The sequence below is a fragment of the Phragmites australis genome, chromosome 5 (genome assembly GCF_958298935.1).
Source record: "Phragmites australis chromosome 5, lpPhrAust1.1, whole genome shotgun sequence".
Taxonomy (NCBI): domain Eukaryota; kingdom Viridiplantae; phylum Streptophyta; class Magnoliopsida; order Poales; family Poaceae; genus Phragmites; species Phragmites australis.
Genome location: NC_084925.1, coordinates 42,037,365 through 42,065,340, shown reverse-complemented (window position 1 = coordinate 42,065,340; position 27,976 = coordinate 42,037,365). Strand labels below are relative to the sequence as shown.

General features: G+C 42.6%; 2 protein-coding genes across 2 annotated transcripts; both read left to right on the top strand.

Moving 5' to 3' along the window:
- Positions 1–4,002: 4,002 nt before the first annotated feature.
- On the top strand, positions 4,003–10,345 carry LOC133919767 (nucleobase-ascorbate transporter 6-like). The gene is made up of 14 exons (XM_062364264.1): positions 4,003–4,624; positions 6,253–6,350; positions 6,431–6,607; positions 6,694–6,794; positions 6,941–7,016; positions 7,091–7,150; positions 7,254–7,438; positions 7,541–7,637; positions 7,754–7,840; positions 7,937–7,995; positions 8,084–8,175; positions 9,238–9,315; positions 9,424–9,584; positions 9,656–10,345. Exons 1-14 carry the CDS (start codon positions 4,516–4,518, stop codon positions 9,872–9,874), a joined length of 1,599 nt encoding a protein of 532 aa, XP_062220248.1. The 5' UTR covers positions 4,003–4,515; the 3' UTR covers positions 9,875–10,345.
- Positions 10,346–21,330: 10,985 nt separating this feature from the next.
- On the top strand, positions 21,331–23,729 carry LOC133917710 (uncharacterized). Its single transcript, XM_062361574.1, has 3 exons — positions 21,331–21,699; positions 21,821–21,963; positions 23,287–23,729. Exons 1-3 carry the CDS (start codon positions 21,429–21,431, stop codon positions 23,380–23,382), a joined length of 510 nt encoding a protein of 169 aa, XP_062217558.1. The 5' UTR covers positions 21,331–21,428; the 3' UTR covers positions 23,383–23,729.
- The last annotated feature ends 4,247 nt before the right edge of the window (positions 23,730–27,976 follow it).

Genomic DNA, 27,976 nt, shown 5'->3' with positions numbered 1-27,976 from the left:
AGATTTGCCAACGGAAGCTCACGTTGGACGGAGGAACATCTAAAACTCCTGCTAAGCTGCTAGCAAGAGCGGAGCGAAATCCATCACCATTTGCGAACCAGTTCACCAAAAGAGCAATGCCCATCTCTAATTCAACTCTGAGTACCTTGTCGCAGCACTACACACCTTCTTTTCATAAACAATTCTATGAAAAGCTCCGCTCTTACTACTAGTAAACCATAGACATAAAAAATCCATCACCTTCTCCCAGTCCGTGACTTCTTCAAGTCATAAACCAGACACAAAAAAACCAGAGTCTTACTGTTAGTACGTACTATAAACAATAAATATACAGAGGCTAGCACGAGACTGTTTGAGACGTGCATTATTTCATTCCAGGAAGTTCCATGCACTAGCAGTGTCGCTGTGTCACATTTGACCAGTGCTGCGCTCCCACTTGCTTCCCTTGCATCACTCGAGGACATCTCTCCCACCCACGTGGCAATCGCTTCATCGATCGTTTGACGTTAGCAATCCCCAGAGAGGCCCACGCATTTCCTCGTGGCCAAGGGCTCGAGATCTCCATGGCCACGAGCACCTTTTCTAGGTTAATGCTTATTGTGCAAGTACTAGCACAACTAGCCACTTGCAGCCTGCAGGTGCGAAGCTAGAAAGGCCCTGTAATAGATTACCGAGTTGTAGGATCCCCTGATCATTACGAGCAAGTATCCTGGACCAACGCTGCGGCAGTGATCGCTCCACGTAGATAAGGGCTGCTGCACCAGTGTCAGTATGTGATCCCTGTAGACGCGTGACTAATCTTTGTCACCGAAACAAGCAAGACCGGCAGAAAAGGCTCAATGCGGTAGTGAGTGAAGAGCAAAACGAAGGAACACGGTGATTGGGAATAGTACGGCGGAGCAACTTTGCGTACAGGTGAAAAGCGTCCTAGCCTGCTCTTTTCAGCCCCTCGGAACGAGACACGGAAAAGCGAAAACAATCCCTCCTCTATTGGTCAATAAGTCGCTCCCAATACTTTATTTCTTAATTGGTATTTTAATGTAGAGAGAGTAAAAAATTAAGGTTAACAAATAAATTTCTGAAATATGTATGAGTGTTGCTTATTTCTTAAGAACTTTCAAAATAATTTATTACCTCATAATCATTTAAAATTATTCAAAGAATCGGTTTCTTATATAAGAAACAAGCCCAATCTCTTTTTAAATAACTTATCTCATTAAATTTTTGCTTAAGTAGATATCTAATTAGTATAAAAAACCAACCATATTAAAGCATTAGGACAGATCTAATTCCTCCTCTTTTTAACACATGAGCAGTAACCACCACAATAATTCATAGCCCTCTACTTCCGAGTCGTTGGGTTAATGGCTAGTGCGCAGATTTGAGCCTATAAATACCCTCTTCACTTAGTCATTTGAGAATGCTAGAGTCCTGAGAAGTTCGTGTATACCTGAGAATACATTCAAGCCATCAAAATCCTTTAAGTGATCATTCAAGACGATTAAGTATACTATTAAAGAGTGAGCAGTGCTTATAGGTCTAGAGAGTGTACTGCTAGGTGATTGCTGACTAGAGAGTGGATTAAGAAGTGATCCAACAATGTACCTCTTGGTACGCCAGCACCTTAGAGTCTTAGTGACTCGCCGGCAAGCTTGTTGACTCTCTGACTTGGTGTGGAGTGGCTGTAAGGTGATTATGCAGGGACATGAAGACCCTTGCCTTTGAGGCTCAAGCTCCGAAGTGATCACGGCGGTGATGAACCAAAAGAGAGGCTAGTGGTGAGACCATACCTTGGTGGCTTGGTGGCTCATCCGGATATATACATTGTCTTTGTGACTTTGTGGTTAAAAGGCCGTGACCGGGTGCCGACCGGGAGCATATCTTTTGTGGAGCTATAACGTCGACTAGGTGTGACATTTATACCATCGATACTACGAAAAAAAAACCGTATGCCAAGTTTGCTCTCTCCACCTTATTTACATTTCCGCATTTACTTACTTGCAGTTTACCTTCTTAGATAGATTGCAAATATTTTGATCTGTAGAGTAGACACACCAGATAAACATAGAGCACATTTAGATAGAAATTGATATAGGTTTATCTTGTATTATTTTTAGAGCCGAAATAATTCTAAGTGTCCTAATTCACCCCCCTTAGGACGTCATCGATCTCTTCAACCTGCCAACTAGCCATTGCCCCAACAGCTCACATAAACTGTTAACATTGGATGATCCAGTGACAATAGTAGTACTAACACCGGATCATCTGGTGAGTACAATATCATAAACTAGGCATTAGAACTCCACTCAATGCCTCTGAACATCGAACATTCTGGTGTACCTTCAAATCCATCACCGGATCTTTCAGTGAGTTATCTTGAGCCATCCGAGCCTTTACAGCCTCTCTGTGTAAAATGCTCTGGTGCATTCATCCGGTGTTCATTTCATTCACACTGGACTATCCAATGAGTTAAATATTCTCTTATTTTCCTTGAAAATGCTTTAGTGCAACTATCTCTGTGATCACCGGACTATCCGGTGAGTTGATCTTTATTCTTTAGCACTTAGAATCGCATCTGCAAGAAATATTCTAATTCTTTATACCCTTCATCACCGTACTATCCATTGCCTTCAAATCCTTCTGCCACGAGGTAACTTTGCTGCATGAATGCTCTGATAAGTTCAACATACAGAACACCCGACTATCTGATGAAATCATCAGTCTCAACTTTGGCTCTGGACAAAATACTCCGGTGAGTTCAATCCCTGAATACCGGACCATCCAGTGTAGTCATTTTGTTCAGAACTCGTCCAATTCAATCAATCTCGAGTTCGGTTGTGGTGGCATCTTCATGCACTGCATCCATGAGACCTATTAAAATATATACTTGACAAACATGTTAATTCTATTGACTATGTTGTCGTTAATCACCAAAATAGTAATCCTGACCTAATAGAACCATTTTTTCTACAACTCAGCGAGCCCCACGCTATCACGTGTCAACCGGCAGGCAAACACACTCAAGACTACGACATCACCTTACGACAAGCACAGGGTTCCTACGACCAGTTTCCTAATCGCAGAGCAACCAGCCTCTGCTGCTCATAGAGCAGATACTCACCTAACTAGTTGAATCATATTTAATACTACCCACTCTAATATTTTCCTTCTCCAAACACCCTCTTTCGACGAGCAATGTCGTGGGCATGCGTGTTATGCATTGATCCGTAGCGAGTGTATAACGTTCGGTGGATGAGACAGGACACGTCGGACAACCAGAGCATGACATGCACAACTATCATTTGCTATGATAGGTTAGAGGTAGTATGCTTCGTTAAATACATGTCTGTCATAGAGTTTAACATGATCCGTCTATATGTATATATTTTCCCCTTATATATAAAGAGGAAGACTTGATTTGTATCAAATACATATGATATAGGGTTATTATCTATAGAAGAACTAAATTTGAATAAAATCATCTTGTTGTTAAATCCATTAGATCAGATCCTCGTACATGTTTATCAACATGCTCATAGTCGTATACATCTTGAATTTATTATATAGAATCATTTACCAACATAACCATAACAAATACTATTTTCGTTCTCTTTTACTTGTTGTTTATGATATCGACACGATTTTCAATACACACGTTTTATTATTACTTTTAACAACTATATATTGATAAAAGTTGATAAATATTAGATTATGTTAAAGTATTTTTCATGACAATTTATTACTATCATTTTCATATACTAAATCTTAATAGTTTTGGGTACATTAATGTTTAAAGTTTTTAAAATTTGATTGCACGTATTTAAAATAATACATATTTTAGAATAGAGATAGTATTTAACCTCTCACTTAGGACATGTTAAGCGAACAGCTCCCAACAGCGAAAGCGGGGCAGACCAAACCGCGCAAAAACCAACTAAGGTCAAATCTACCGTCCGAAACCCCCGTTTCGTTGCGAACTCGTGCCAAGATCCGGAGAGAGGAAGGAAAAAAACTGGCATCGGCGGCAGCGCGGTGTGGTGGCGGGCACAGGACAGGGAGGGGAGGCTGGCAGCACAGCAGGCAGCCCCGCCCCGTGCACCCCCACCGCGCCGCGCTAAGGGAGAGAGGGGCAGGGAGGAGAGATTCGCACGGCTCGCTCATGCACACACGCAAAACAACACCGGCTGGTTTTGGAGCCGTGCGGGCGGGGCGTGAACTGTCCCGCGGCGGCAGAGGAGGGAGGAGGAGGAGACGACGCGCACAAAACTACCAATCCCTGCCTGCCCTGCCTCTGCAGCGCCCGAGAGCTGCTTTTTTGACCGCGTCTGCTTTCCCTCTACCCCTGCTCCCCTCTCCCTCTGATCCAGTGCCACTACAATACTCTACTGCGAGCGCTAGCACTTGCACCACCACTTGCGCCACGCCGCCGCCGCCGCTCCTCCCGCTCGTACCGCCATTTGCGAGGGGAAGGGGGTGGGGTGGGGTGCGCGCGTGCTGTGATCTGGGACGCCCGAGATGGCCGGAGGTGGCGGAGCGGCGCCGAAGCAGGACGAGCTGACGCCGCACCCCGTGAAGGACCAGCTCCCGGGAGTCTCCTACTGCATCACCAGCCCACCGCCGTGGCGTGAGTCTCTCTCCTCCTCTCGCTTCCTCCTCGGCTCCGGGCCTCCGGCCTCCCGCTGCCGCTCGGCTCACGAGAGAAGTTTTTCCCATTCCGCCGCTGCCTCCGTCCACGTCGTTGTTAGCGGAAACTCCGTGGCGCGGTGCAAACTTTCGATGGGGGTTTGTTTGGTCCCGGCCGGTGGGAGGTTGGTTGCGATAGCGATGCCTTACTAGTCACCCAGTAGTACGAACATCGCAGTTCCTCGCGTCGTTTTCGAGAGTCCGTGGGCGTCGGTGCGTCGTGGTGTTTACTCCTCGACGCCTCGTAGCTTCGCTTGAGTCGAGTGGGTTTTGCGAGATCTGCCTGAGCTTTCCTTGTCTCAAGCTCAGATACTTCTAAAAAGTAGCTCGCCTTTCTGTGTCCCTTCTCCAGTTGTTTAATCGGATGCCCGTGATTCTGCAAAGCTTTGACTCGTGTTGGTGCTAGTGTCGTATATTCACTAAATGGATTTTCAAAGGAACTGTTGCGATGAGGTTATATTGTTCTCTTGATGTTCAAATTGCACACGGCTCTCGAATCTGTGATCCCGTTTCGCCATCGCCTTGATTCATGAACATGGTATATTCGTTCGATTGAGACTTCTCAGTTACGTGGATGGAATATGCAGTAAATCTGGTACTGTTTTGGAGTTCTGTTGGGGGTTTTTTGTGTTAATTTACTCTGGAGTTGACTCTTTTCAGTCTTAGACACATGCCCCGTGCCCTTTTGGTTAGTATATATCGTGGCTAATGCATGTTCAGTTCGTGTGTAATATGTAGTGCATCATTGGATTGTTATACGCATGTCAGATGTCTACTGGCTAGCTCCAAACATGACTTCCATATCAATACATCGCTGTCACCTTGAGTTGCATTGATTCCCTGTATTGTTGGGTTGAAACTTTCCACCGTGTTGCATGATTGATGCATTGGTTTATATAGCATGCTAACATACGTATTGTCGCGGTGTGACTTAGTTGTGGATGTAACGCTCCATTCATCTGTATCGCTGTGAAATCCTGCTATTGCCTTTATGGCATGTACTGTGTTATGGCGCCTCAAACAAATAAATTTCAGGTTTTTAATTAAATTGCATATGACTTGCACGGGATTTTGTCCCTCCAGGCTTGAGATTGCTGGCGGAGGAGGTGAAAGACACCAGCATTTTTGAAAAATGATCCATTTGTTGCATATTCAGTTCTTCGTCCATTTTTAATTCATACTCCAGACATGAATCATGCGGACCAGGAAGTAATCCTTGTGAGGAAGTTATGGTGTTAAAGGAGAAAAATGTTGCAAGCTTGGATCATCTGAATGGAAATAAAAGGATGAATAAAATAAGTTTGTTTGTTCGTCAATGGCGTGGCCATATTGCTTTTGTATTTTGGATGTGTTGCTTTAAACTTGAATTCATACATTTCGCTTGGACTAACTATTTAACTTCATTTTTTTTTCAAACATAGTTGACCATGTTACACCTACAATGCTGTCTGCTTTAAAAACACTTCACCCACATGCTTTTGTGATGTGCTATTCAAAACCTCGATATGATATTATTTAGTGAGGAACATTTTGCTCTAACTCAGTTATATGGGATTGTCTACAATGCAGCCGAGGCCATTCTTCTTGGGTTCCAACACTATCTGGTCATGTTGGGTACCACCGTGATCATACCAACTGCGCTAGTTCCACAAATGGGAGGAAACAATGTGAGATTTAAAATTTACTCATTCATATTGCTTTGGTCTTAAGCCATCAATCGAATACTAATGGTTCCTTCTTATGTTAGGAGGACAAAGCAGTGGTTATCCAGACATTGTTGTTTGTGGCAGGGATCAACACCCTCCTGCAGAGTTTCTTTGGTACCAGGTTGCCTGCAGTGATCGGCGGGTCATACACCTTTGTTCTGCCTACCATCTCTATCATCCTTGCTGGACGTTACGCCAATGAGCCTAACCCACACACTGTATGTTGAAAGTACTATAATCAACTTTCTTTCTGATCTTAGTTTTGTATACCTAGACCTGATGTTTTACTTGTTATTCTGTGAAGAAATTTCTCCACATCATGCGTGGAACACAAGGTGCACTGATTGTTGCTTCGGCTCTACAGATTATAGTTGGCTTCAGTGGCCTTTGGCGTAATGTTGCCAGGTAGGAAGGTGAACAAATCAGTAATTGTTATTTATAATTTCAGTTACTGCTCCAGAGGTACTTGAGCAAGAAAGAATCTTGCAAAAATGACGCATTACTCTGTCTCACATGAGGTTGTATACTTATATGTGCTGGTTTCGTTTCAGGTATCTGAGTCCACTGTCAGCTGCTCCTTTGGTGGCGCTAGTTGGCTTTGGACTTTATGAGCTAGGCTTTCCCTCAGTAAGATTTAATAATCGTGTTTTACTCACTAATTGTTCAAGGATATGGCTTATGCTTGATCTATAAATACCCAGGTTGCCAAGTGTGTTGAGATTGGTCTCCCTGAACTCATTCTACTGGTCATCTTTGCAATGGTATGATTGAATTTCTATGCATGTGGTTGCTGCCCCCACTTTGCTACCTAGCAATTTTCTGTGTCCTCCAACTGCCGTTTTCCTTTATGTTCCATTTTTGCAGTACCTGCCACACACTGTATACATGTTGAAGTCCATCTTTGACCGATTTGCTGTCCTATTCACTATCCCCATAGTGTGGCTCTATGCATATTTTCTCACCGTTGGAGGAGCGTACAAGAATGCACCACCAAAGACCCAATTTCATTGCCGCACTGACCGTTCCGGATTAATTGGTGGCGCACCCTGGTATTGTTGTGTAGTTCTGAAGATACAATTGTTCATTTGTTACCACCATTTGCTGTTAAAATGTGTGATTGGTTCCCAACTTCTCCACAACTAAAATGACAGGATAAGAGTGCCATATCCCTTTCAATGGGGCGCACCAACTTTTGACGCGGGTGAAGCTTTTGCAATGATGGCTGCATCATTTGTTGCTCTCGTGGAGGTTTGGCTCCATGCTCTTAGGAAACCAAATAATATTCCAGCACTTCATCGCAATATGTGGGTTTCTATAGTGATGTAATAGTGAACTAGCTAATTGGCTTACTATTGTATTTGTAGTCTACTGGTGCCTTCATTGCTGTTTCTAGGTACGCCAGTGCCACACCTATCCCACCCTCTGTACTTAGCCGTGGTATTGGCTGGCAGGTACGTGTTATTTTTTCATCTACCGCACGGTCATGTTTGACTAGATAATTGCAAATTTGAACTCACTTGCAGCACATGTAATTGTTCTTGCTTTAGGGCATTGGTATTCTGCTGGATGGTCTATTTGGGACTGGAAATGGGTCTTCTGTATCAGTGTAAGCATCAGACGGTGCATTTTTAAGGAATGTGTCTCATTTCCATAAACAGCTATTTTCTTAAAGGAATAAATTCCCTTATCTGCAGTGAAAATGCTGGCTTGCTAGCTTTGACACGTGTTGGTAGCCGAAGGGTAGTGCAGATATCAGCTGGTTTCATGATATTCTTCTCTATTTTGGGTAAGTTTGGTTGTCATGAAACTAGTGTTTGATTCTTTACCAGACCATTTTAGGTAGTAAATTTAGGCAATTTTTAGTTAATCAATCAACATATATAATAAAACTCTCATATGGGTATGGATTTGTTTGTGTCCAATAAGCCTGCTACAATAGTAGTTCTTGGATACCCTTTTTCATGAGATTGTTGTTTACTGATCTGGATAATCCAAGAAAACATCTGAAAACTCTATTGGAATTAAGATCATCGGTGGTGCATACTGTATAAATAGATTGATTGTGTTTCTCGAAATTCCAAGTGAAACTCAGACTTCACATGAGGTCTAGGACCAGGACTGTCTGTTGAAGATATGTTTCAGAAGTTTTCTGAAGAAATTGAATTGGGAGAAACAAAATCTCATAACCTAAGCACCTACTCGAGTACTCATGCGGATAGAAAGTAGATGCTGACCCCAAAGTTCTGAATATGCCCTTAAATAATTTCTTTCAAGGTAATTAATGGGACCATGTTGCGAAGCCATCTCCTTTGTCTTTTGTTTACTGTGATAAACCAATCGGTAGCTTGTGTAGTGTTGACTGCTTAGATGCCCATGATACTGCATCTATAACTACAGAATACTGCCTTGGGTCTGCTAATGGGCCCAAGCGCGCTGCACACCACCCGTGATACCACAACCACTATTTCTCGTTTTTTAAATCATAAAGTGTGACTCTACCTTGATAATGGGAATATGATGGTCAGTTGATGGAATTGTGAATCTGTGATATGTTAAGTACAGTGGACCTAATTTATTCAATCTTACCCAAAAGTAGAATTAAATTACACTATTTGAATATGCATTGTGCAGTTCTGTTTCTTCTTTATTGTTCTGTGCGCCCGCGAGTGTGAGCCTGTGTGGCACTCAGGAATTAACACAATGTTTACAGTACTTCATTGCTACTTAACCTGCAAATCGGTGTTCAATGGAAATTACCTAGCATCCGCATTGCAATTTTGCTTGCTCTAATCACTTCATAACACAAATATTTACATTGTACTAATCATGGGTTATTTTGACTACCCAGGCAAATTTGGAGCTGTTTTCGCATCAATACCTGCACCCATCTTTGCAGCTCTTTATTGCATCTTCTTTGCTTATGCTGGTGGGTGCAAATCTTCAGCTTGCTTACACTTGTTGTTTTACTTTGAATTATAACGCTTTATCAAATATATGTGTATTTCGGATGAACTGTGTTGTAATCTGTCAACAGGTTCTGCTGGGCTTGGCTTCCTTCAGTTCTGTAATCTCAACAGCTTTAGAACTAAGTTCATCCTTGGGTTCTCAGTTTTCATGGGCCTTTCAGTTCCTCAGTACTTCAACGAGTACACATCTGTTGCTGGTTACGGTCCTGTTCACACACATTCAAGATGGGTATGTAACGACGCAGTCTTTCAAAAATCTTATGTGAAGCCGTACTGATAATTTTCCATCTAATCTTACAGTTTAACGACATAGTAAATGTGCTGTTCTCGTCGAAGGCGTTTGTTGCTGGCTTTGTTGCATATCTTCTGGACAACACTCTTCACAGGCATGAAAGTTCTGTCAGAAAAGACCGAGGGCACCACTGGTGGGATAAATTCCGGTCATACAGGACTGACACAAGAAGCGAGGAGTTTTATTCCCTGCCATTCAACCTTAACAAGTTCTTCCCATCGGTGTGAGCTTGCTGTGATCAATGCGAGACACTCTGTTACTCCGAACTGTCTATCCCCTGTTCTCTGGCAGTGACGAACTGTCGATCTAAATTTTCTTGGTATATGGAAATACAATGCCCTTAAAAGATGGATATCCTATGCTACAAACAGAATTTCGCGGGCACCCTGCAATTATCTTCCTTATGTTAGGTTACCGTTGTATATTTTATACTCTATTTGGGATCAAGTAGGAAATTTTGTTTATGCATGTTCATACCTTTTTGTAGTCAACCTCACTCAGACCAGCGCTAGTAAAGTATTGACAGTGCCAATGTAGTGCACCAATGCTGATATTGTAGGAATCGAACCGCTGAACTGAAGCTATTTTCTGTATGTGAACTTCAGAATAACAATGTAATGGTAACTTCGATGGTAAAGTACTTACTGTGTGGCAGCAGGCATCAGTATAACCTCTGCTGCGGAGTTCTATTTCTTCGAGACCAACTTGTGCTGTGGAGTTCCGAATAAAATGTGGATGTTCCTTTTCTTTTTATTCTGAATGGAATGTAGGTACTGATTTCACTTGTGTAGCAAGTACGTGTCTCATGTCTCCAAGTTTGTGACTGGCGGTCCCGACCCTGTGATCCATGGCAAGCGCCATTTTTTTCTTCTAAGTCGAAGTCGAGAGCTTCATTATTACTCCACTCTGAGTAGATCATAGCAGTAGATCACACGTAAATGAAGAGGCGAATTAACCAGGGCAAATGAAACCGACTCAGATCTCATAATATCTCGTGTCGTCGCTGATGTATGGGCCAGACCCACGTGTTAGTGACTACGTCACTTTGAGTTCCTTTGTACACGGTGTTGATGATAGAAATTTGTGTCTTGTGGGAGTTTCGGATCCGGAAATTTTCAGCATATTAGAACATCTGATTAAATATTTTTTATCTAGACTGAAGCATCTATGTTGAGAAAAATCGGCCATTCCGACTATATCGGAATTTCCGATGTTAGTATCAGAACATTCGATTAAATATTTTTGGTCCAACCCGAAATCCTCATGTTTGGAAAAATCGAACATTCTGATAGAATCGGAACATCCGATCCGAGTTGGATCGGGATTTTTGGAAAGAGATCAAGTTAGATTTGAATACATGTTTTGATAGATTCTAACTTAAAACAGAGCAAGACAGACTCACCGTATAAATATAAAGGGCCATGACCGATTGAGGATGTCCAACAACCAATCGATTAAACACAATTTACTTTATCTTTAATTTTTTATCTCGTCTTGCTCCAATTCTCTTTTCCAACCTCCATTGCTTCTCGTTTTTGATCTCGATGACTAAGGACAAGTTGTCGGTTGCCTGTACACTGACAGGTTCCTCCCGAATATGGGTGACGACGAAGGTTCAACGACGTAGTGCCACGATTAGGGTTTCCTAGGCGCTGCCAGTCGGATACATAGATCATAACATCTGATCCGGATAGAAGGTTCTGGTCCAGTTTTGCACACGAGGTGCTCAGTGTTTGGCGTGTGGCACCTTTACGCATCAACACAGTTTTTGGCGATTCTGCTGTGGAAGAAGATTTTGGTTATCTTCTAGCCGAATTCTAAAACCTAGACATGTTTACTTCAGAAATTGACAAAGAGAATTTCATCATGACGTCTGTCGGATGATGAACTACTCAAGCGGGGATCCTGAGGGACCCTCTTTGAGATTCGGTCGGGGGGATAATTCTGAATCTACCTCGTACGTGGATTTAATGCAAGTATGTGAGATGTAGGCGGGACGGATGATTGTCTGCTAGTGAGAGTAAATGCTCGAGGGATTTTAGACAGGTTCGAGCTGCACGGTACAAAATACCCTACTTCTGTGTGTATGCTATTAATGCTCTGTGAATGCCTCTCTCTGGATCTCTGTATTACAAGGTTTTTTTTGTCTAAGTCTAGAGCTTCGGTCTTCAAGTGCTGACCTCTAACTGTGTGCTAGAGCTTCTTCTTCTTCGATTCGTTCTGGCGTGTTAAGACTTCTGCTTGAGCTTCTCTGTTCTTCTCCGAGTGCACCCCCCTTTTATCATGTCGGGGGAGGCTTGGCATGCTCAGAAAGGAGGGCACGAGTTCCCATGAGCCATAAATGGAAAGCAACCATCATGGGGCTGCAGTTTGATGTTACAGGGGTTGAAAATACGCCCTCGGCCGGTCCTGTCCCCCATTATGACATCTTCAGCAGGTGCAGGGGGGCCACCGGGCAGCCGCCGGGCAACCCTGCATGCCCGCTCGATCATAGCAGGTCTGACACAGCAGGCGGTAGGTGATATGCCTCAAGCCCGGTGACGATATCCCCAAGCCACGCAGGGTGACATGCAATGGGACCCGTCGCATTAAATATCCCCACGCTTTCATGCTAGGCGGTGGCAGGGACTGACGTACTCAGTATGACAAGCGTGGGGGGAGTGGTTGGAAGTGACAAGCCACACTCCCTCTTAAATGCAGCATCGAGCCTCTCACCAATTGACACCTCACCGCTGAGCCCTTGTGGGGTCCACCGGCAAGGGGCTTCTCAGGTTCTCGGGGAACTCTGGGTGCTCGGGGACCACTGTTCATGGCCCCAAGCACCCCTCTCGGAATTGTCTCTTCTCGGGTCCTCGGGGAACTACGGGTACTCGGGGACCACTGTTCATGGCCCGAGCACCCCTCCTGGAACTGGGTCTTCTCGGGCCACGGGGAGATGGTCCCCGAGGGAAGGCGCCATGTGGCATTTGCTGTCCTGGCCTTGAAACTCGGGGACCCCTGGTTCCCATGTCACCGACAACGTCCTATGACGAGTTACCGGAAGAAGCGTGCTTGGCGTTTGAGGTTGACTTGGAGCAACACCAGCATCAACACCTCTCACATTACGTGAAGACATGACAAGGCGTGCTTAAGAAGGAAGATTCTCCACCGCTCGTCGTCCAAAACCCTAAGATACTAACCAATATAAGTACTCAACCCCCCCTCTCTCATGAAGATGATGCTAATATAATTGATCAATCTATTAGTGCAACTATGGCTAATAGTGTTCAAAAGATGGTTAAGGATACATTAGTTGATAAGATTAACATTTAGTTTTACAAATACATGAGGAATAAAATTTAAAAAACATGTTACTTAATATTAATACTTTAATTCCTCATGTTGTTGTTAAAACATTACCTAATACTTCTTATGTGTACTTGAATAATCCTCATGATGACCGAAATTATATGGGTAGTGTTGCACCTAATCATATTACTGCTCATCCTATTAAAACTAATGTGACACAAAACCCGTATCAAACACTATATTTTAAGCACAATGCTTCAACTTTGGTTCAAGCTTATAGAGCTGAAGGTTATCCCAATTTGCAAATAACCTATTACCAAACCGTAGCATATAGTACTCCGCCTATACCACCGTAAGGGTTGAGGGTCCCTTATTGGCTGACACTTGAGGAGAATTTCATTGTGTCACCTCCTATTACATCCTATGTGCCGAATGTGCCTACACTGCACCTTGAGCTAGTAGCTAATCATGTTTGGCCCATGACTAATTATGCTGAAATTATGTGAGAACAAGTAGCTACCGTGTTAAGGGAACAATTTGGCGTAGAGGTTAGAAGAAAAGCTCGTGCATACCAAAAGTCATATCCCGAGCTGTCGGAGGATGAACTCCTCAAGCGGGGATCCGGAGGGACCACCTTTGAGATTCGACCAGGGGATGATTCTGAATCTACCTCGTACGTGAATTAATGAGAGTATACGAGAGATGCAGGCGGGACGGATGATCGGATGCTAGTGTAGTAAATACCCGAGGGATTTTTAGACAGGTTCGGATCACACAGAGCGTAATACACTACTCATGTGTGTATGCTATAAATACTCTGAGAATGCCTCTCTGAGAATCTATTGTGTTACAAGGATTTCTGTCTAAGTCTAGGGCCTCGTGTATCCTGTCTTTGTTAGCTTGTCTGCGTCTGTTGAACTTCTTGGACTCGTCTTCTATCACTTCACTTGAACCTTCTCAGACCCGTAAGGCTTGTAAGACTTGTTCTTCTCCGGCGTGCCCACCCCTTCTTATATCCCGTCGGGGCAGCCTGGCGTGCCCAGAAAGGAGGATGCGAGTCCCAAGGTGCCATAAATAGAAAGCAATTATCATGAGCTGCAGCTTGATGTTACGGAGGATTGAAAATGTGCCCCCGTCCGATCCTGTTGTCATCATCCCGCTTTTTAACGGGTGCAGTAGGGAGGGCTCACCGGGCAGCCACCGAGCAACCCCGCGTGCCCACCCGGTCAGAGCAGGCCTGGCACAGCAGGGTGGCAGGCGATATGCCTCGAGCCCAGCGACGATATCCCAAGGCGCGCCAGATGACACGCGATGGGACCCGCTGCATTAAATGTCCTCACACCTCCATGCCAGGCAGTGGCAGGGACTGACAACAGGCGTGAGCGGAGTGGTTGGAAGTGACAGGCCACGCTCCCTCTTAAATACAGTATTGGGCCTCTCACCAATTGACACATCACCGCTGAGCCCTTGTGGGGTCCACCGGCGAGGGGCTTCTCAGGTCCTCGAGGAACTCTGTGTGCTCAGGGACTACTGTTCATAGCCCCAAGCGCCCTCTCCCGGATGTGCCTTTTCTCGGTCCTCAGGGAACTCGGGTACTTGAGGACCACTGTTCATGACCTCGAGAGCCCTCTCCCGGAACTGCCTTCTCGGGTCCTCAGGGAACTCGGATACTCGGGGACTACTGTTCATGACCCCGAGCGCCCTCTCCCGGAACTGTGTCTGCTCGGGTCCTCGGGGAACTTGGGTACTCGGGGACCACTGTTCAAGGCCTTGAGCGCCCTTTCTCGGAACTGTGTCTTCTCGGACCTCGGGGAGATAATCCCCGAGGGAAAGCGCCACGTGGCATTCTGCTATCCTGGCCTCGGGACTCGGAGACCCCTGGTTCCCATATCACCGACACGAGCACTATGACACAAGTCCATGCCCCTGTGGTTTCAAAGTTTCTGATTTTGTAAAATTTACCGGGGAAGATAATAGAACAATTAGAGAGCACGTGGGTCAATTTCTTGCACAATTGGTGAAGCTAGTTCAAATGATATCCTGAAAATTAGATTGTTTCCTTTATCATTGTCTGGAACAACTTTTATATGGTTACATCTCAGGCTCCCAAATCTATATATGTGTGGTCTTAATTAGAAGAATTTTTTCATGAGTATTTTTATAGTGCTGATACTAAATTGAGGCTTTCATATTTAACATCGGTTAAACAAAAATACAATGAACCTGTTGCCAATTTTATTAGGAGGTTTAGAGATACAAAGAACTGATGTTTTAACTTGACGCTTTCTGAAAAAGACTTGACCGAATTAGATTATTTGAATTTATTGTCTCATCTTAAGGAAAAGTTAGAAGAGTATGATTTTCAAGATGTTAGTCAAGTCTTGCAAAAAGTTCTGGCACAAGAGCTAGATTAAAGAGTCTAGAAACTTTCAGAGGTCAAGTGATAAAGTGAGAGTCGATCGTCCTAATGTTCATGTGCTTGAATACGAATCCAAAAACTCGAACGACAACGATGCTGATGTGTGTGTAGCCGAATGAGCTTAGTCTTCTAAGTCTAAACCATTAATTTGCTCTGATCTTAAGCTGATGCCTTCTAAGAATTAGCAAGAGGAAATTAAATTTACTTTTGATGTAGCAAAATGCGATAGGATTTTTGATTACTTGCTACAAGAAAAATAGATTAAATTGTCTCATGTAACTCTGTCATTAGATGAATTAAAGAGGCGAGCTTATTGCAAATGGCATAATTCTTATTCTTATGCAAGTAACGATTGCAATATTTTTCGTTGACAAATTCAATCGGCCATTAATGAAAGATGATGGAAATTTGCGAAGATGCAAGTGGACAAGCAATTGTTCCTGGTTAATGTGGTTGATCTCCAAGACAAGAGCATCTTAATTCGTTCAACTCAAGCCAAATCAACTAAAGGGAAAAATATAATCGTTGGTGAAGAAATGCCTAAACCTTTGGGAGAGAACAAAAACTTGTTAAGAGATGTGTTATTTGAGAAAACTCCCGAAGGCAAATAATCGATCAAGATTGTAGTGAACACTTCAACCTCCGGGGGGGGGCCCTGATAATACTAAGCCAAAGATGATCAAAGCCAAAGAGCCCGAGCGTCGACGAGTGGAAAGTCAATGAAGTGAAGAGACATGACAATGTTGAGAAATTCAAGCCCATATAAGTCGGCCAAGTAGGTTTAAACGACCAAGATCACCTTTAAAACAAAGAGTGCATGATCGTCATCAACCAAGGGAAGATCGTGCTACCGCCGTTTACCCACCACTTGGGCCATGAGCGCCTCTCCTATGTCATTCCCTCTTTGACCGATGTGGGGTTATAACGGTATGTGGATGTCTCCCCCCTATACCATTTTTTCCTTTTCATTCGGGATGTGCAGCACCACGAAGGCCGGTATTCTTACCGTTCACATGAACTTTACCAAAAAGTAATAGATGACAGGAGTAGTTCTAATTGGCAAGACGGTTTGTTGTATCCAAATGGGAATGTGGTTGAGACTTCATTGCTTAATCATTGAAGAGGGTCACCAGACCATCTGGAAAGGATCACATCAGGTGATTTGTACCCCTCTACAGGTATGCTATGTTCCTTGACAGTTGCTGCGACAGTTGCTGCGAGTGAGTACAGAATCCAGGATGAGCTTCGAGCAGTGCAATTGCTTGGGTTTGCAACGTTGTATGTTAAACTTCTTTCATGTTCTTTCCTTTTATACACGGTACAAATTAAGGAAACTTCAAAATGTGTGATTCTTCTGGGTATATGTCTCTAAAATGTCTGGATTATCCACCACCGCCGATCACTCCTCTCGAGGCAAAGGAAGTAGAAATTAGTCATGTGTTGATTTGGCCTCAATTCAGCATGCCCAGAGGTCCAATTGTTTCTTTTGTTGTGCCTTTTTCACAGTTCCAACTTTTCTTTTTTTATTCATAATGTTATGTTGAATTACATTTTTCTAATTGTAACTTATCATTAGAGGCTTGTATTAGTGCACTGTGTTGTCGATCATTGATCGCTTAGCTGCTCATTACTTATGTTGCAAAGTTATTTGATACTATCATGAACAATATATATACATTTATATTTGCTTCTTATCCCTTTTTATATGCATACTCCGGAACTAACACTTCCAACTATACAGGATTAACATATCCTGTCTTCAATGGCAAACCGTATGACAGTATGACACAGTGAAGCCCCTGTTGTATGGCCAACAATACTTTTTTGCTTGCTGAACAACTATAGTTGTGGTACTTGGCCAGTGCGTCGGTTCCAGGAGCTTTGTTATCATTATGTGTTTTAGAGTTCCTAAAAGGCCATTTAAACGGGGAAAAGAAGAAATCAAGCAGTAGATCAACAGGTATTGCTTTAGAAAATGACAAAAGATGATTTGAAGTAGGATTTTTCTTTTCATATAGCTATGGGGAACCAGATTTTATTTTTTCAAGCGGTTTTGAGTTGATTCTTATTATGATTCGATTGTCATGAAAAATTGCAAATCTATGTCTTTGTGTGTACAAAAGCATGGGTATGGTATTCACATTCTTACTGATGTTTGTATTGTATGAATGTAAAAAAAAAGAATGAATACCATCTTGTGCAAAGCTTTAAAACATGCGTGTGTCTGAGAAAAACAGTGAGAACAATAGAACATAAATTATTTTGTGCATAATATGGATTCATGTATCTCCCCAAAATATGAATTCTTATGCTCGTTACATGGTGTGTCCGAAACACAGTGTTCTGTACAGAACATGAAAGTATTTCGTGTAAGTCTAGGCTCCGTTACAAAGCACGGATGTTCTAGTATCAAGCAGAAAATGCAACATCGATGACGAGGCTGGTAGGGATAGTAGTACTCGTATGGTGCCCAATTTAAATTTATGCAGGCAAATGTACGCAATGAAGCTGTCGTTTGCATTCGTCAAATTGCATTGCATTGCCTCAGAAATTAAGGCTTTAATACGTGTATACTTTTCAGCCACATTTTGTATCTGGTTCTGGTTCAGTCAAGGGAACGAGCCTTGTTAAACAAATGGGTCCGGTGCGTGCACTGTAAGCTCGCATTATTGGCCTAATGGTTCAAGTGGGCCTGTTTCGGTTGGGCTATCCCATGGCTGATGGCGCAATCGCATCACATTGCATCGCCACTTGCGCAGTGCTGGAGTCGTAGTAACAGCACGAGAAGTGTGATTGTTCATCGCGTGAAGCATCAGAAATAATCCATCTGTCTCTTTTCCACTGAAAAGCATGTCAAACTCTTGGACTTTTAGGGTTGGTCGCCTTGACGAAATATGATACATACGTACTGAACTCACCTCGCCTCACACACCGGCATCACAAACTCTGCACACATCTATTGCAGCAAAGACTTTCTTCCTACTCATTTCTGTTCATAGACATGGGCACAAGTGTAAGACCACCTCCAGCAAACTCCGTATCGCTGCCTTTTTCCACCGCTACAGTGAATATGCCGATCAGTGCCGTCCCGCAATGGTCTCCAGTGGACTCGCTTTCCAACGCTACAGTGAAGCGGACTGCCAGTGGATGGCAGCAAATTTGCGGAAGGCAAAGGTGAACCGTAACACTGTTGATAGTTGATGAATGTAGGTTTAAATAAAAGATGAGAGTAATAGAAGGTAGGGAATATATTAGCTATTAGAGATGAAAAAAATAAAGTATATTATAATAGTATTAGAGGATACAATAATAATATTATAGTGGATGAATTTTTAAAATATCTATTGAAGATATCCGTGCTCTAGTCAGTTAGTCATTTGACACAATTTTGATATTGCCTTGTTTTCAGGAAGCTGCTGGTTGGAAGGCGAGCAGCAGAATGGTCGTCATAGATATTTTTTTTACTCAATCCATTCAATTATCAGGAAGCAAGCTAGCAGACCGTAGGAAAAAAATTGATGAGCAAATCATCGTAGTACAATACTGATTGAAGCAGCATTGAGCCATGATCTGTGGCATTTATTATGGAGCACCTACATGCTATTTTTATTAGTGTCGTTGGCTTTTTAATTATTTAGAACCGCAAAGATTTCATGTGCATTTTACATTGTACCAGTATTTAAAAAAATATAACAAAATTTATTATGGTGCGTTATTTGATGTGTGTCTTTTATATCAAACCCAGTTTGGTTTTATTTGTTGCCTGGCATGATAGAAGCCTTTTTCTCTCGCTTTGTTATGATCAACTAATTATTCCACGTACGGATGGAGTTGCGGCAAATGTTGTGGTGAGGCCCAGGTCAGTGAGGAAGAAGATAACTTCATTTTGAGCCATACTGCATACATGTATTGTCCTGATGCTCATTTTACCCTCTTTTTTTGAGACGACTAGGCCGTTTGGCATCGTGAAACGGTTACAGCTAGCCAAACGGGATGAGCTGAAACGATTCACACTGCAACATTCGCTGGATCGGCGGCTGGGAATCCAGAAACGCCTGGAGGCTGTTTCGGACGTTTCTGTCCCAGACTGGGCAAGATCCTCAAAAATCTATATTCTCAATATATTTTCTCTATAGGTTTAGACCTTCTAAAAGGCTCTAAAAAGTCTTACAATTTTTATGTAGGTTGTTCTATAGTCCATAAGCAAACTATTTTAAATGGCTGCACTTAAAAATTCTGGACAGAATTCAAATTAAAATTAATTAAACTTGACCGGTTTTGCACTTCCCGTGAATTTTTAAAGCTTTAAAAGGATTCCTAAAAATTAGAAAAAATCACCAATATTCATATTAATTAATGGAAAGTTTTCTAAAATTATATTCAGCTCTAGGTTATATAGTGAAATTTTAAGTTTCTTCACACGGCCTCACTTTTCATGAATTTGATCGGTTCCAAACAAATTTAAATGCATGCAACAATTGCTAAAAAATCATCGAAGATGATGTTCATGATATATATGTATATCAGTTGTTATTATTGCAATGTTGTTATTGAAAAAAAACTTATCAGTAAAGGGTAAATTGGTTGTTTGCACCATAATTTTCTCTTTCAAGAAACTACATATAGTCAGCTAACCAAATAATTTTCAGAGATAATTCTAATTCACAGAGAAATATTTCTTAAAAATTCTGAAACCGAAAAGTTTTAAAGAATCTGGAACTGTACTGAACGGGCCCTATAGGTAGTGGCTTTCGTTTTAATTTGGAGCATCTCCTGGGCAGATATTAGGATTGCACAAAAGAAAGGCGGAAGATTCCCACACACATGAATACTACCAAACTCCCACACACAAAGTTCTCTACGGGCTCTAGCTGAATACAATAATTTGGTTCGCGTTTGGTGATCTATCAAAATACAAATTGCACGACTGCATGCCGGATGCGAGCGAGGTGTGGGCCCATCATCAAATAGGTTGACCTGGACATGTAGATGGATCCAAACTACAGTTTGTTAATATTCAACTATGGAATAGGACTAGGACGCAGGGACTTGAGAAATACTACTGAAGTATCAATCGCTGATCTTCCAAAAGAAATTAATGGATTTTGACAACCTTTTGCTGTCCGCTCATCTATTCTTGTCGGTTACGAGTTATGAACCCATACAGAACAAGCTGAAGTGCACATCAAACAGCGAGTACACAGTACAGCCAGAGAAAGGAGTGCAGATCGTTCGACACAAGCTAGTACGTACCATGGACTCTACTGCTAGGCTACATGCTTCTCGACGTTTCAAGGGGGCCGGTGGAGACCGAGCGTACGTAGCAGGGACAGGCGAGACCCAATGGTCGATTCGATCGATCTCCCTGGTCCGCACGCCGACCCGCGAAAACGACCAATTGATGGCCGGCGTTTTTCCTCGCTGTGGTTGCACCGCAGACTTCCCGACGAGTACAACGTGCATCCCGGTTTCACTGCGCTCCTGGCCCGAACTCGCGTGCGCCGGAGAACGACGACGTGGCAGGTGGAGCGGAGGCGACGACGGCACAGGGGGAAAATAGTGTGGAGAAGAAAGGATAGGCACGACGGTACAGTGTTTGGTTTGTCTAACGAGGTTTAGGTGTGTCTAATCCGGTTGAAAGTAGTATTATATTTATAGAAAAAATATTTAGTGTGTTATATGTATTCAGATAAATTAGACTGTGTTTTTATTTAATTGGTTGAATTTAAGATTGTACGAGTAGATAAAAAAGTTGAAATTATAATTAGTTATTTTGTCTGAAGATGGTTTTATAATACTGATAAATAAGTTTGTTTGTATGAGTGAATGTAGAGTTTGTATTCATCAGACTCAGCTATAGAGTAAAACTCAAATAAGATTGTATATTTACCTCCATAGATCATATTAAAACAATAAATATAAATAACTAAACACGTTTTTTCTAATATTATATATATTCATCACATCCTACGACAGCATATAGAGCCGCATGAGGGGTTGCTCTCCTCTCCGTATCTACTCTTTGTACACCACCGCTTGCTGTGCCTCGCTCTCCCACTCAATCCGCGCGCAGCATGGGTAACTGCCAGGCGGCGGAGGCGGCGACGGTGATGCTCCAGCACCCGGGCGGGCGGGTGGAGCGGCTCTACTGGTCCACCAGCGCCGAGGAGGTCATGCGCGCCAACCCGGGCCACTACGTCGCGCTCGTCACCCTCCGCGTCGCCGAGGAGCGCCACGACGCCGCGGACGGCGCGCGCCGCACCGTGCGCCTCACCCGCGTCAAGCTGCTCAAGCCCAAGGATACCCTGCTCCTTGACCACGTCTACCGCCTCATCACCACCCAGGGTAAAATCCCTTCTCCCAAATCCCAATTCGCGCCCATGCCCTGCTATGCTACAGTTTTGCCTAGCCGCTCTCAGTATGAAACGAACAAACTGTCTGACTAACTTCCGTTGCGTTGCGGCAGAGGTGACGAAGGCGGTCCGGGCGAGAAAAGAGGAGAAGCTGAAGAAGGCGCAGCAGCAGCAACTTGAGTCGAGGCTGAGCAAGGCGAGAGGAGCGGCCGAGGACGACAACGACGACGAGGCCTTGGACGCCACTCTTGATCAGGTGGTTACATGGATTAGACTTGCCCCTTCAATCCAACTGCTTTTCGATGCCCCAATGCACGCTCTCGCCATGATCCATACGCCTTTAATTGCTTCTTGTGGGTAGTTAGTTGTTCCTCTCCTCGTGACTATCATGTCGTATTCTTGCCATTGGAATTTTTACAACTGTTAAAAAATCTACTTAAAATATTGTGGAATTATGAACTTTAACCAGTTTAGCTGCTATAATCTCGCAACTTAGTTAACAAAAAATATTATTCCGCATTCTAGGGAAAATACATACAAGAAGATTATAATTTTATCCCCTTAGAGCAAAAAGACTGTAGATAACTAACTGGTGGTACTATAGCATCCAGAAGGAAGTACAACATTAGATTATGGGTTACATTAAGTGAATTTCAACAAATGTCAGGAGGAAGAATCATTTCCGAGAATCTTCTCCTTTTTCTTTCTGTTTTTTTGGAAAAAAAAACCCCAAAAAATCACTTGAATTTTGACTTCCCCGAAATTGTTTAGTTGAAAAAACCCCTAAAAGCTTGACTTTGTTAAAAAAAAACCCAAAAATTCAAAAAAAAATCACATTTTTTTTTAAAAAAAACTAGAGACAATTCTAAGACCTTATGTGAAATTGTGTTTCAAAAATAATATCTTTTACATCATATTTTATAGAGAGAAAGTTTGAAAAAAAAAGAAAAATGTGCAGCTTATTTATTAACTCATGTTATTTTAACTTTATCATGTCTATTATTTTTCCTACACAAATAATTGTTTAAGTAAACTAATAAAAATGGTTTCACTAATTTTGGGGTGTTATGGATTAGTTATGAATTAATCTATTTGCAACACATTTACTTAATTATGCATGTTATAATAACTATTTCAAGATTTCATATATTTTTAGAAGATAGAGGATCATGTAAGAAGACTAAAAAATTGGTTTCATGATTTTTAGATTAGTAAATAATTAACTATGCATTTAACTCGAATTAATAAATGAGCTGCACATTTTTCTTTTTATTCAAACTTTCTCTCCAGAAAATATGATGCAAAGGATATTATTTTTGAAAAACAAATTTCACAAAAGGTCTTAAAATTGTCTCTAGTTTTTTTTTAGAATTTTGTGATTTGTTTTAAAAAAATGATTTTTGGGGGTGTTTTTCAATAAAATCAAATATTTAGGGATTTTTTTTTCAACAAAATAACTTTTGAGGAAAAAATCAAAATCCAAGTGACTTTTGGGTTTACATTTTTCTTTTTTTTTAACCATGGCAACATGCAAAGGTTCCATCTTCTGATTGCTCTGCTGCTGCCCATCTGACTGCAGTTGGCGCGTCAGGACAGAGACGGCAACCGGAGCTCCAGTGCGCCGTACCGGCAGTGGCGACCGTCGCTGCAAAGCATCGACGAAGCCGCAAGCTGATGTGATGATGTCACCTCATACTACACAAATCGTAGGAGCGTAATCAATGACCGGTGAACCCGTATTTTCGGTGTTCACTCGGTCCTAATTAGTCACAAGGGTTTCTACATTTGCACACTGTGAGTTGGAGTTTGACACCCCGGGACGCGAGCACTACTTGACAAGTGGTAGCCTCGAATCCGTGTAAATTTTCAGGTCTTCTTGAGATGTTTGCTAGTGTTGCTTTGGGGAAAATTCTGGAACACACAATTCACTTCTCTTGTTTGCTACATATACATACTACACACCACATGCCCATGGGCTTGACTACAACAACCCTACAGCTAGTGAGACTGCTTGTTTTTCTCCATACGTTTGCACATCGAATCAGAACAGAGTAGCTTAGATTTTAAACAAGAAATGTCATGTGCTTGGTACTCTCTTACAATTGGGAATCAAGCGCATAGCTTTTGAGGATATTACTGAGTGATTTTCTACTATTTGGTACTTCTGCTGTCCTTATGCCAAATAGGCGGTCATAGAGCCTGTTTGATCCATGTCCCTCGTAAGTCTTACCAAATTTTGGTATTATCAAAACATGGGCAATGTCAAATCATGAGTGAAAAAAATGATGTTTGGTTCACTGTCTTACAAATTCGATGGTAACACCGTAGTATGGGGTGAAAAAATAATGTTTGGTTTGCAGCCTTACCAAAATATATTGTGATTATTTATATGACATATGAGATCCACGTGTCATCTAATTTCTTTATCTAAATATATTCAAGTGAGATATTATTTTCTAGATTTAATTGCAAAAATACGGTAGTGTAAACGAATTATAATTTGGATATACCATTTAAGAGATATTATTGTTTGAAAATCGTTAATCATATAGTTTTGAAAACGTGCCGCTGTAAGGTTGCTACCACCTCATCAACAGAGTGCATGCATGCAGCGCTAGCAAATTTTGGTGGCCGATTCACTTGCCCACAAGCCGCACATGCTCTCACGTTCACTGTGTATTGATGTGCCAAATTTTTTCGAGTGTGTCAAAAGATGACATCTAACTAAACGCCGGCCAAATATTACAGGCGTGCCAAAGTTTAATATAGTTTCCATCGTTCACAAACTTAAGAACCCCGTAGTCTCAGTGCCAATGATGCCGGCAGCAGTTTGTGGAATCATCGGAGCATTTTGGGTTGGAAGCCTATCATGCATGTTCGTGTTGGCGATGCATGCACATTTGTTTAAGCCGTTGCTGATGCTATAGAACAAGACAAACGGTGAGGGTTTTGAAACAGATACCACAGTACCTAAACTGAGTTAGGTACCTGTAAACATACTTGTTTTCACATGCCTGATGCCTGTGAATTTGAAGCCTGCGATATGCCGGTGAGCTGAACAATGCTGGAGCTGACTGTTAGGCTACAGATTAATGACCAGTTGTTATGTAGGCAGCCCACTGTGCTAACCACGGCTCACCGTAATTAAGAGGGAATGGCACTATGCCACTATATAAATCTGCCAACCACTTATTAGTCTACATGCAGCTAGCTCCAAGTTGAGTTCAGTGCTGGTGCTCACCATCGGCCATTCGAGTATTCAACCAGCGTTTGCTTGACAGAGTTTAGTTTTAAGAATTTTTGGAGTTGGTTATCTCTAATTCCAATGTTTTTTTAAGCTACAGCTATAGAAAGATCGAGTATCTTTGTTTTAAAAATAAGTATTTAAATTATTTTATTTTATTTTATAAATTTTAAATTTTGTCGGAGTTAGAGTTATAATAAACAAGTTCCTAATATAAGCTCATTCTGCTATGCAAGTTGCAACTGCGTTAGTGCAGTGATACACACTAGGAAAGCTCGGGCTTTTGTAATAGCCGAAGGCGTCTGGATCCCTGCCTACTCGCACAGTTAAAATAAAGTACCTCCCCATCTCATATGATGCCAGCTTTTGACTCTCCTTGGTAAGGCTGGAGCCACCAAGCATTCGGTTTGGCTCCTTTGATGTCTTTGGTCGAATGGGGCTGCCCGCATTGCCCTGTCTGACCCGAGAGAGAGATGAACGCAGTGAAGACTGAAGACTCCATTTACCGAGGCTTTCCTTCGGCATTTGACGGGAATGAAAAGAATGAGAGCTGTAAAGTGATTGACAAATCTTTGCATGTTGCGTTGATTTCTATCTATCTATCTATCTATCTCGCTTTACTGAATTACTGGTCATGTTAAGGATTCAGACGTGTCAAAGCTGGCTCGGCACGTGCCGTTGTTGACTGCAGGTCAGACGATTTTCACTGCAAAATGAGGAACAAACTGCAGCGATGTACACAAAAGCACGTCTTAAACAAAAAAGCATCCATTTCATGATTTCATCTACAAATTAACAACTTAAAGCATCCCACACTCACCTGCATCAGCTTTATCATCCAACTATGTCTCAGGGTCTATTTGTTTTTTTTATTATATCTCAGGGCTGAATTATACAATTTTAAACAAACAATCATAAATTATTATAATCTTTCTTCTCTTCCACCTCATGCCCTTCTGCTCCGACCATTCTACCCTAACGCGCTTAACATGTCGTCCCGCCGCTTCTAGCTCGTGTTCAAGCGCCTAATGTGACAGTGCCCGGCGTGGAGGCTCTGGTGGGGCCCTCGACGCACTTGATGAAGTAGCTCCTGACCGGGTAGCATCTAGATTGGTAAATTTGAAGCACCAATGACTGCGGGGGCAATGCCTAGCGTAACGTAGTGACAACTCTCAGCGAGGGTGGCGCGGTCGTCAATGGGGCAACACACGCAAAGGCGTGTGGCTGTTGGGGCAGCGGCCGCTGTGAACAAGCCAAGGTGGCGTTGGCAACAGATGCGCACACACGCGAGGTCTACGGCAGTGCAAGATGCGATCGGTCCAGCTCTGCCATAGAGGCGGCGGCTAGTGTGGTGATTGACGATGCGATCGACGCGACGGTCTGTAGAGCAGAGATGCGCCAGGGCGGGGGCACTTACGATAGCAACATCTAGCAGGATAGCGCAGAGCAACGTAGCCCGTGGTGGTGACACACACGGCGATAGCAGCACTTGTCGGAGGCTACAATGATGGCCAAATCTGGCGTATGAAGCCAAGGTGGAGGTGCCCGAGACTTAAGGCCATGGTAGCTAGGGCTGATGCCGATGTGGTCGGATCCAGCACGATCGGACTCCATACCAAGCTTAGGAGAAAGGAGAGGAAATGAAGCTCATGAGAAAGGAGAAGCAAGCGAAAATGTTATGTTTATAATGACAATGATAAGTAAATATGTGTCACAGTTTATAATTTAGAAGCAGTCTTTCTCTGAATTATAAATTATGGTATAATCTATCTCTAAATTGTAAAATCTGGATTGTAGAATCGATCTGTTTATTTTTGGTTTTTTAATTTTAAAATCAGAATCTTAAAATCATAATAAAAATAAACAGAGCTCGACCAAGTCTGACGAGGCTACCGTTCATGTCTGAAGACCAGCATAAGGGCCCAACTGCATCTGCTCGGTGCTAATCGCGTTGTTTCACAGAAAGATCAAATATAGCCAGGACAATGATCACGCTTTAGACATTACGTGCAGACCCGGCAAATCAGCAGGCCCGCCACCGGGGTCTTTTGCCTTTAGCATGGAACCAACCGAGTGCTAGGCAAAGGCGATTAGGCTTCGGCATTTCTTGGGAACGGGCCAATCGGTCAGGTCGCTTGTTTCAGTACCACACCATGCTTTGTTTCAGCATGCTGGAAGCTGAAGCTAGCACCAGTTCAAAACGAACAATAGTACTTGCTGAGGACAAGTCTTACGTAGGTGGTTAGTAAAAGTAGTTTACTTCTGATTAAACTCTAGGGTGGCTTCTCATATGTCTTATTAAGGTGTAATTTTTCCAGTGATAGTTGATGTATTCATCGACAACGAAAAGTCTATGGTGATTTTATCCATCTCTAAACTCCGTATCTTCGATCTTCAGTAGATGTTATGTGAATACATACGTGTGATGATGTGAGTACATACATATATTTACTAATTGTATCAGGGTTTTAAAAAAGTATAATATACTCGCTATTTCCTAGCCAGCACACACTAAAGGCATGTACAGTGTAAGGACGCTTAAGTAGACACTTAAGGAGAGAGAACAATATATAAAAGTCTTAACTTATGTTGTCTAATTTAGATGCTAATCACCATGCCAAAACTGTTTTACACGCTTAGAAAACAATGTCACTGAGCATCGAGCGGTCATATAAAAGATTATATGATTATATATGTTCACATTCACTTTCTTCTTTTCTGTTCAGTCGTTATATTAGCAGATATATAGTATAGATAGGATCTTATGAGAATATTTTTAAATAAATTCCTATAAAATTTACTCCTCTCCCTAAGCAGCGACGCAGCCGTAAGCACCAGTTGCAAGCTCCACCGTGGCATGCAAACTCAATAACTGCCGAGAAGCTCTGGCCACTTGTACATGGCCTAACGTCGCCCGCAAGCTACAAACCCGAAAACTCAGCCTCCCCAGCCCAATATGAACCAGACTGTTCCCAGCCTATGTTAATCTGGCCCATTGCATAGAGGCCGAGGGCCGAGGCCCACA

Bases quoted from the DNA above. Each gene is read 5' to 3' on its own strand.
- LOC133919767 (XM_062364264.1), top strand. From the start codon at position 4,516: ATGGCCGGAGGTGGCGGAGCGGCGCCGAAGCAGGACGAGCTGACGCCG. The intron at 7,151-7,253 runs GTATGATTGAAT...CCATTTTTGCAG, and splicing joins TACTGGTCATCTTTGCAATG to TACCTGCCACACACTGTATA. The intron at 9,585-9,655 runs GTATGTAACGAC...CTAATCTTACAG, and splicing joins TTCACACACATTCAAGATGG to TTTAACGACATAGTAAATGT.
- LOC133917710 (XM_062361574.1), top strand. From the start codon at position 21,429: ATGGGTAACTGCCAGGCGGCGGAGGCGGCGACGGTGATGCTCCAGCAC. The intron at 21,700-21,820 runs GTAAAATCCCTT...GCGTTGCGGCAG, and splicing joins CCGCCTCATCACCACCCAGG to AGGTGACGAAGGCGGTCCGG. The intron at 21,964-23,286 runs GTGGTTACATGG...ATCTGACTGCAG, and splicing joins TGGACGCCACTCTTGATCAG to TTGGCGCGTCAGGACAGAGA.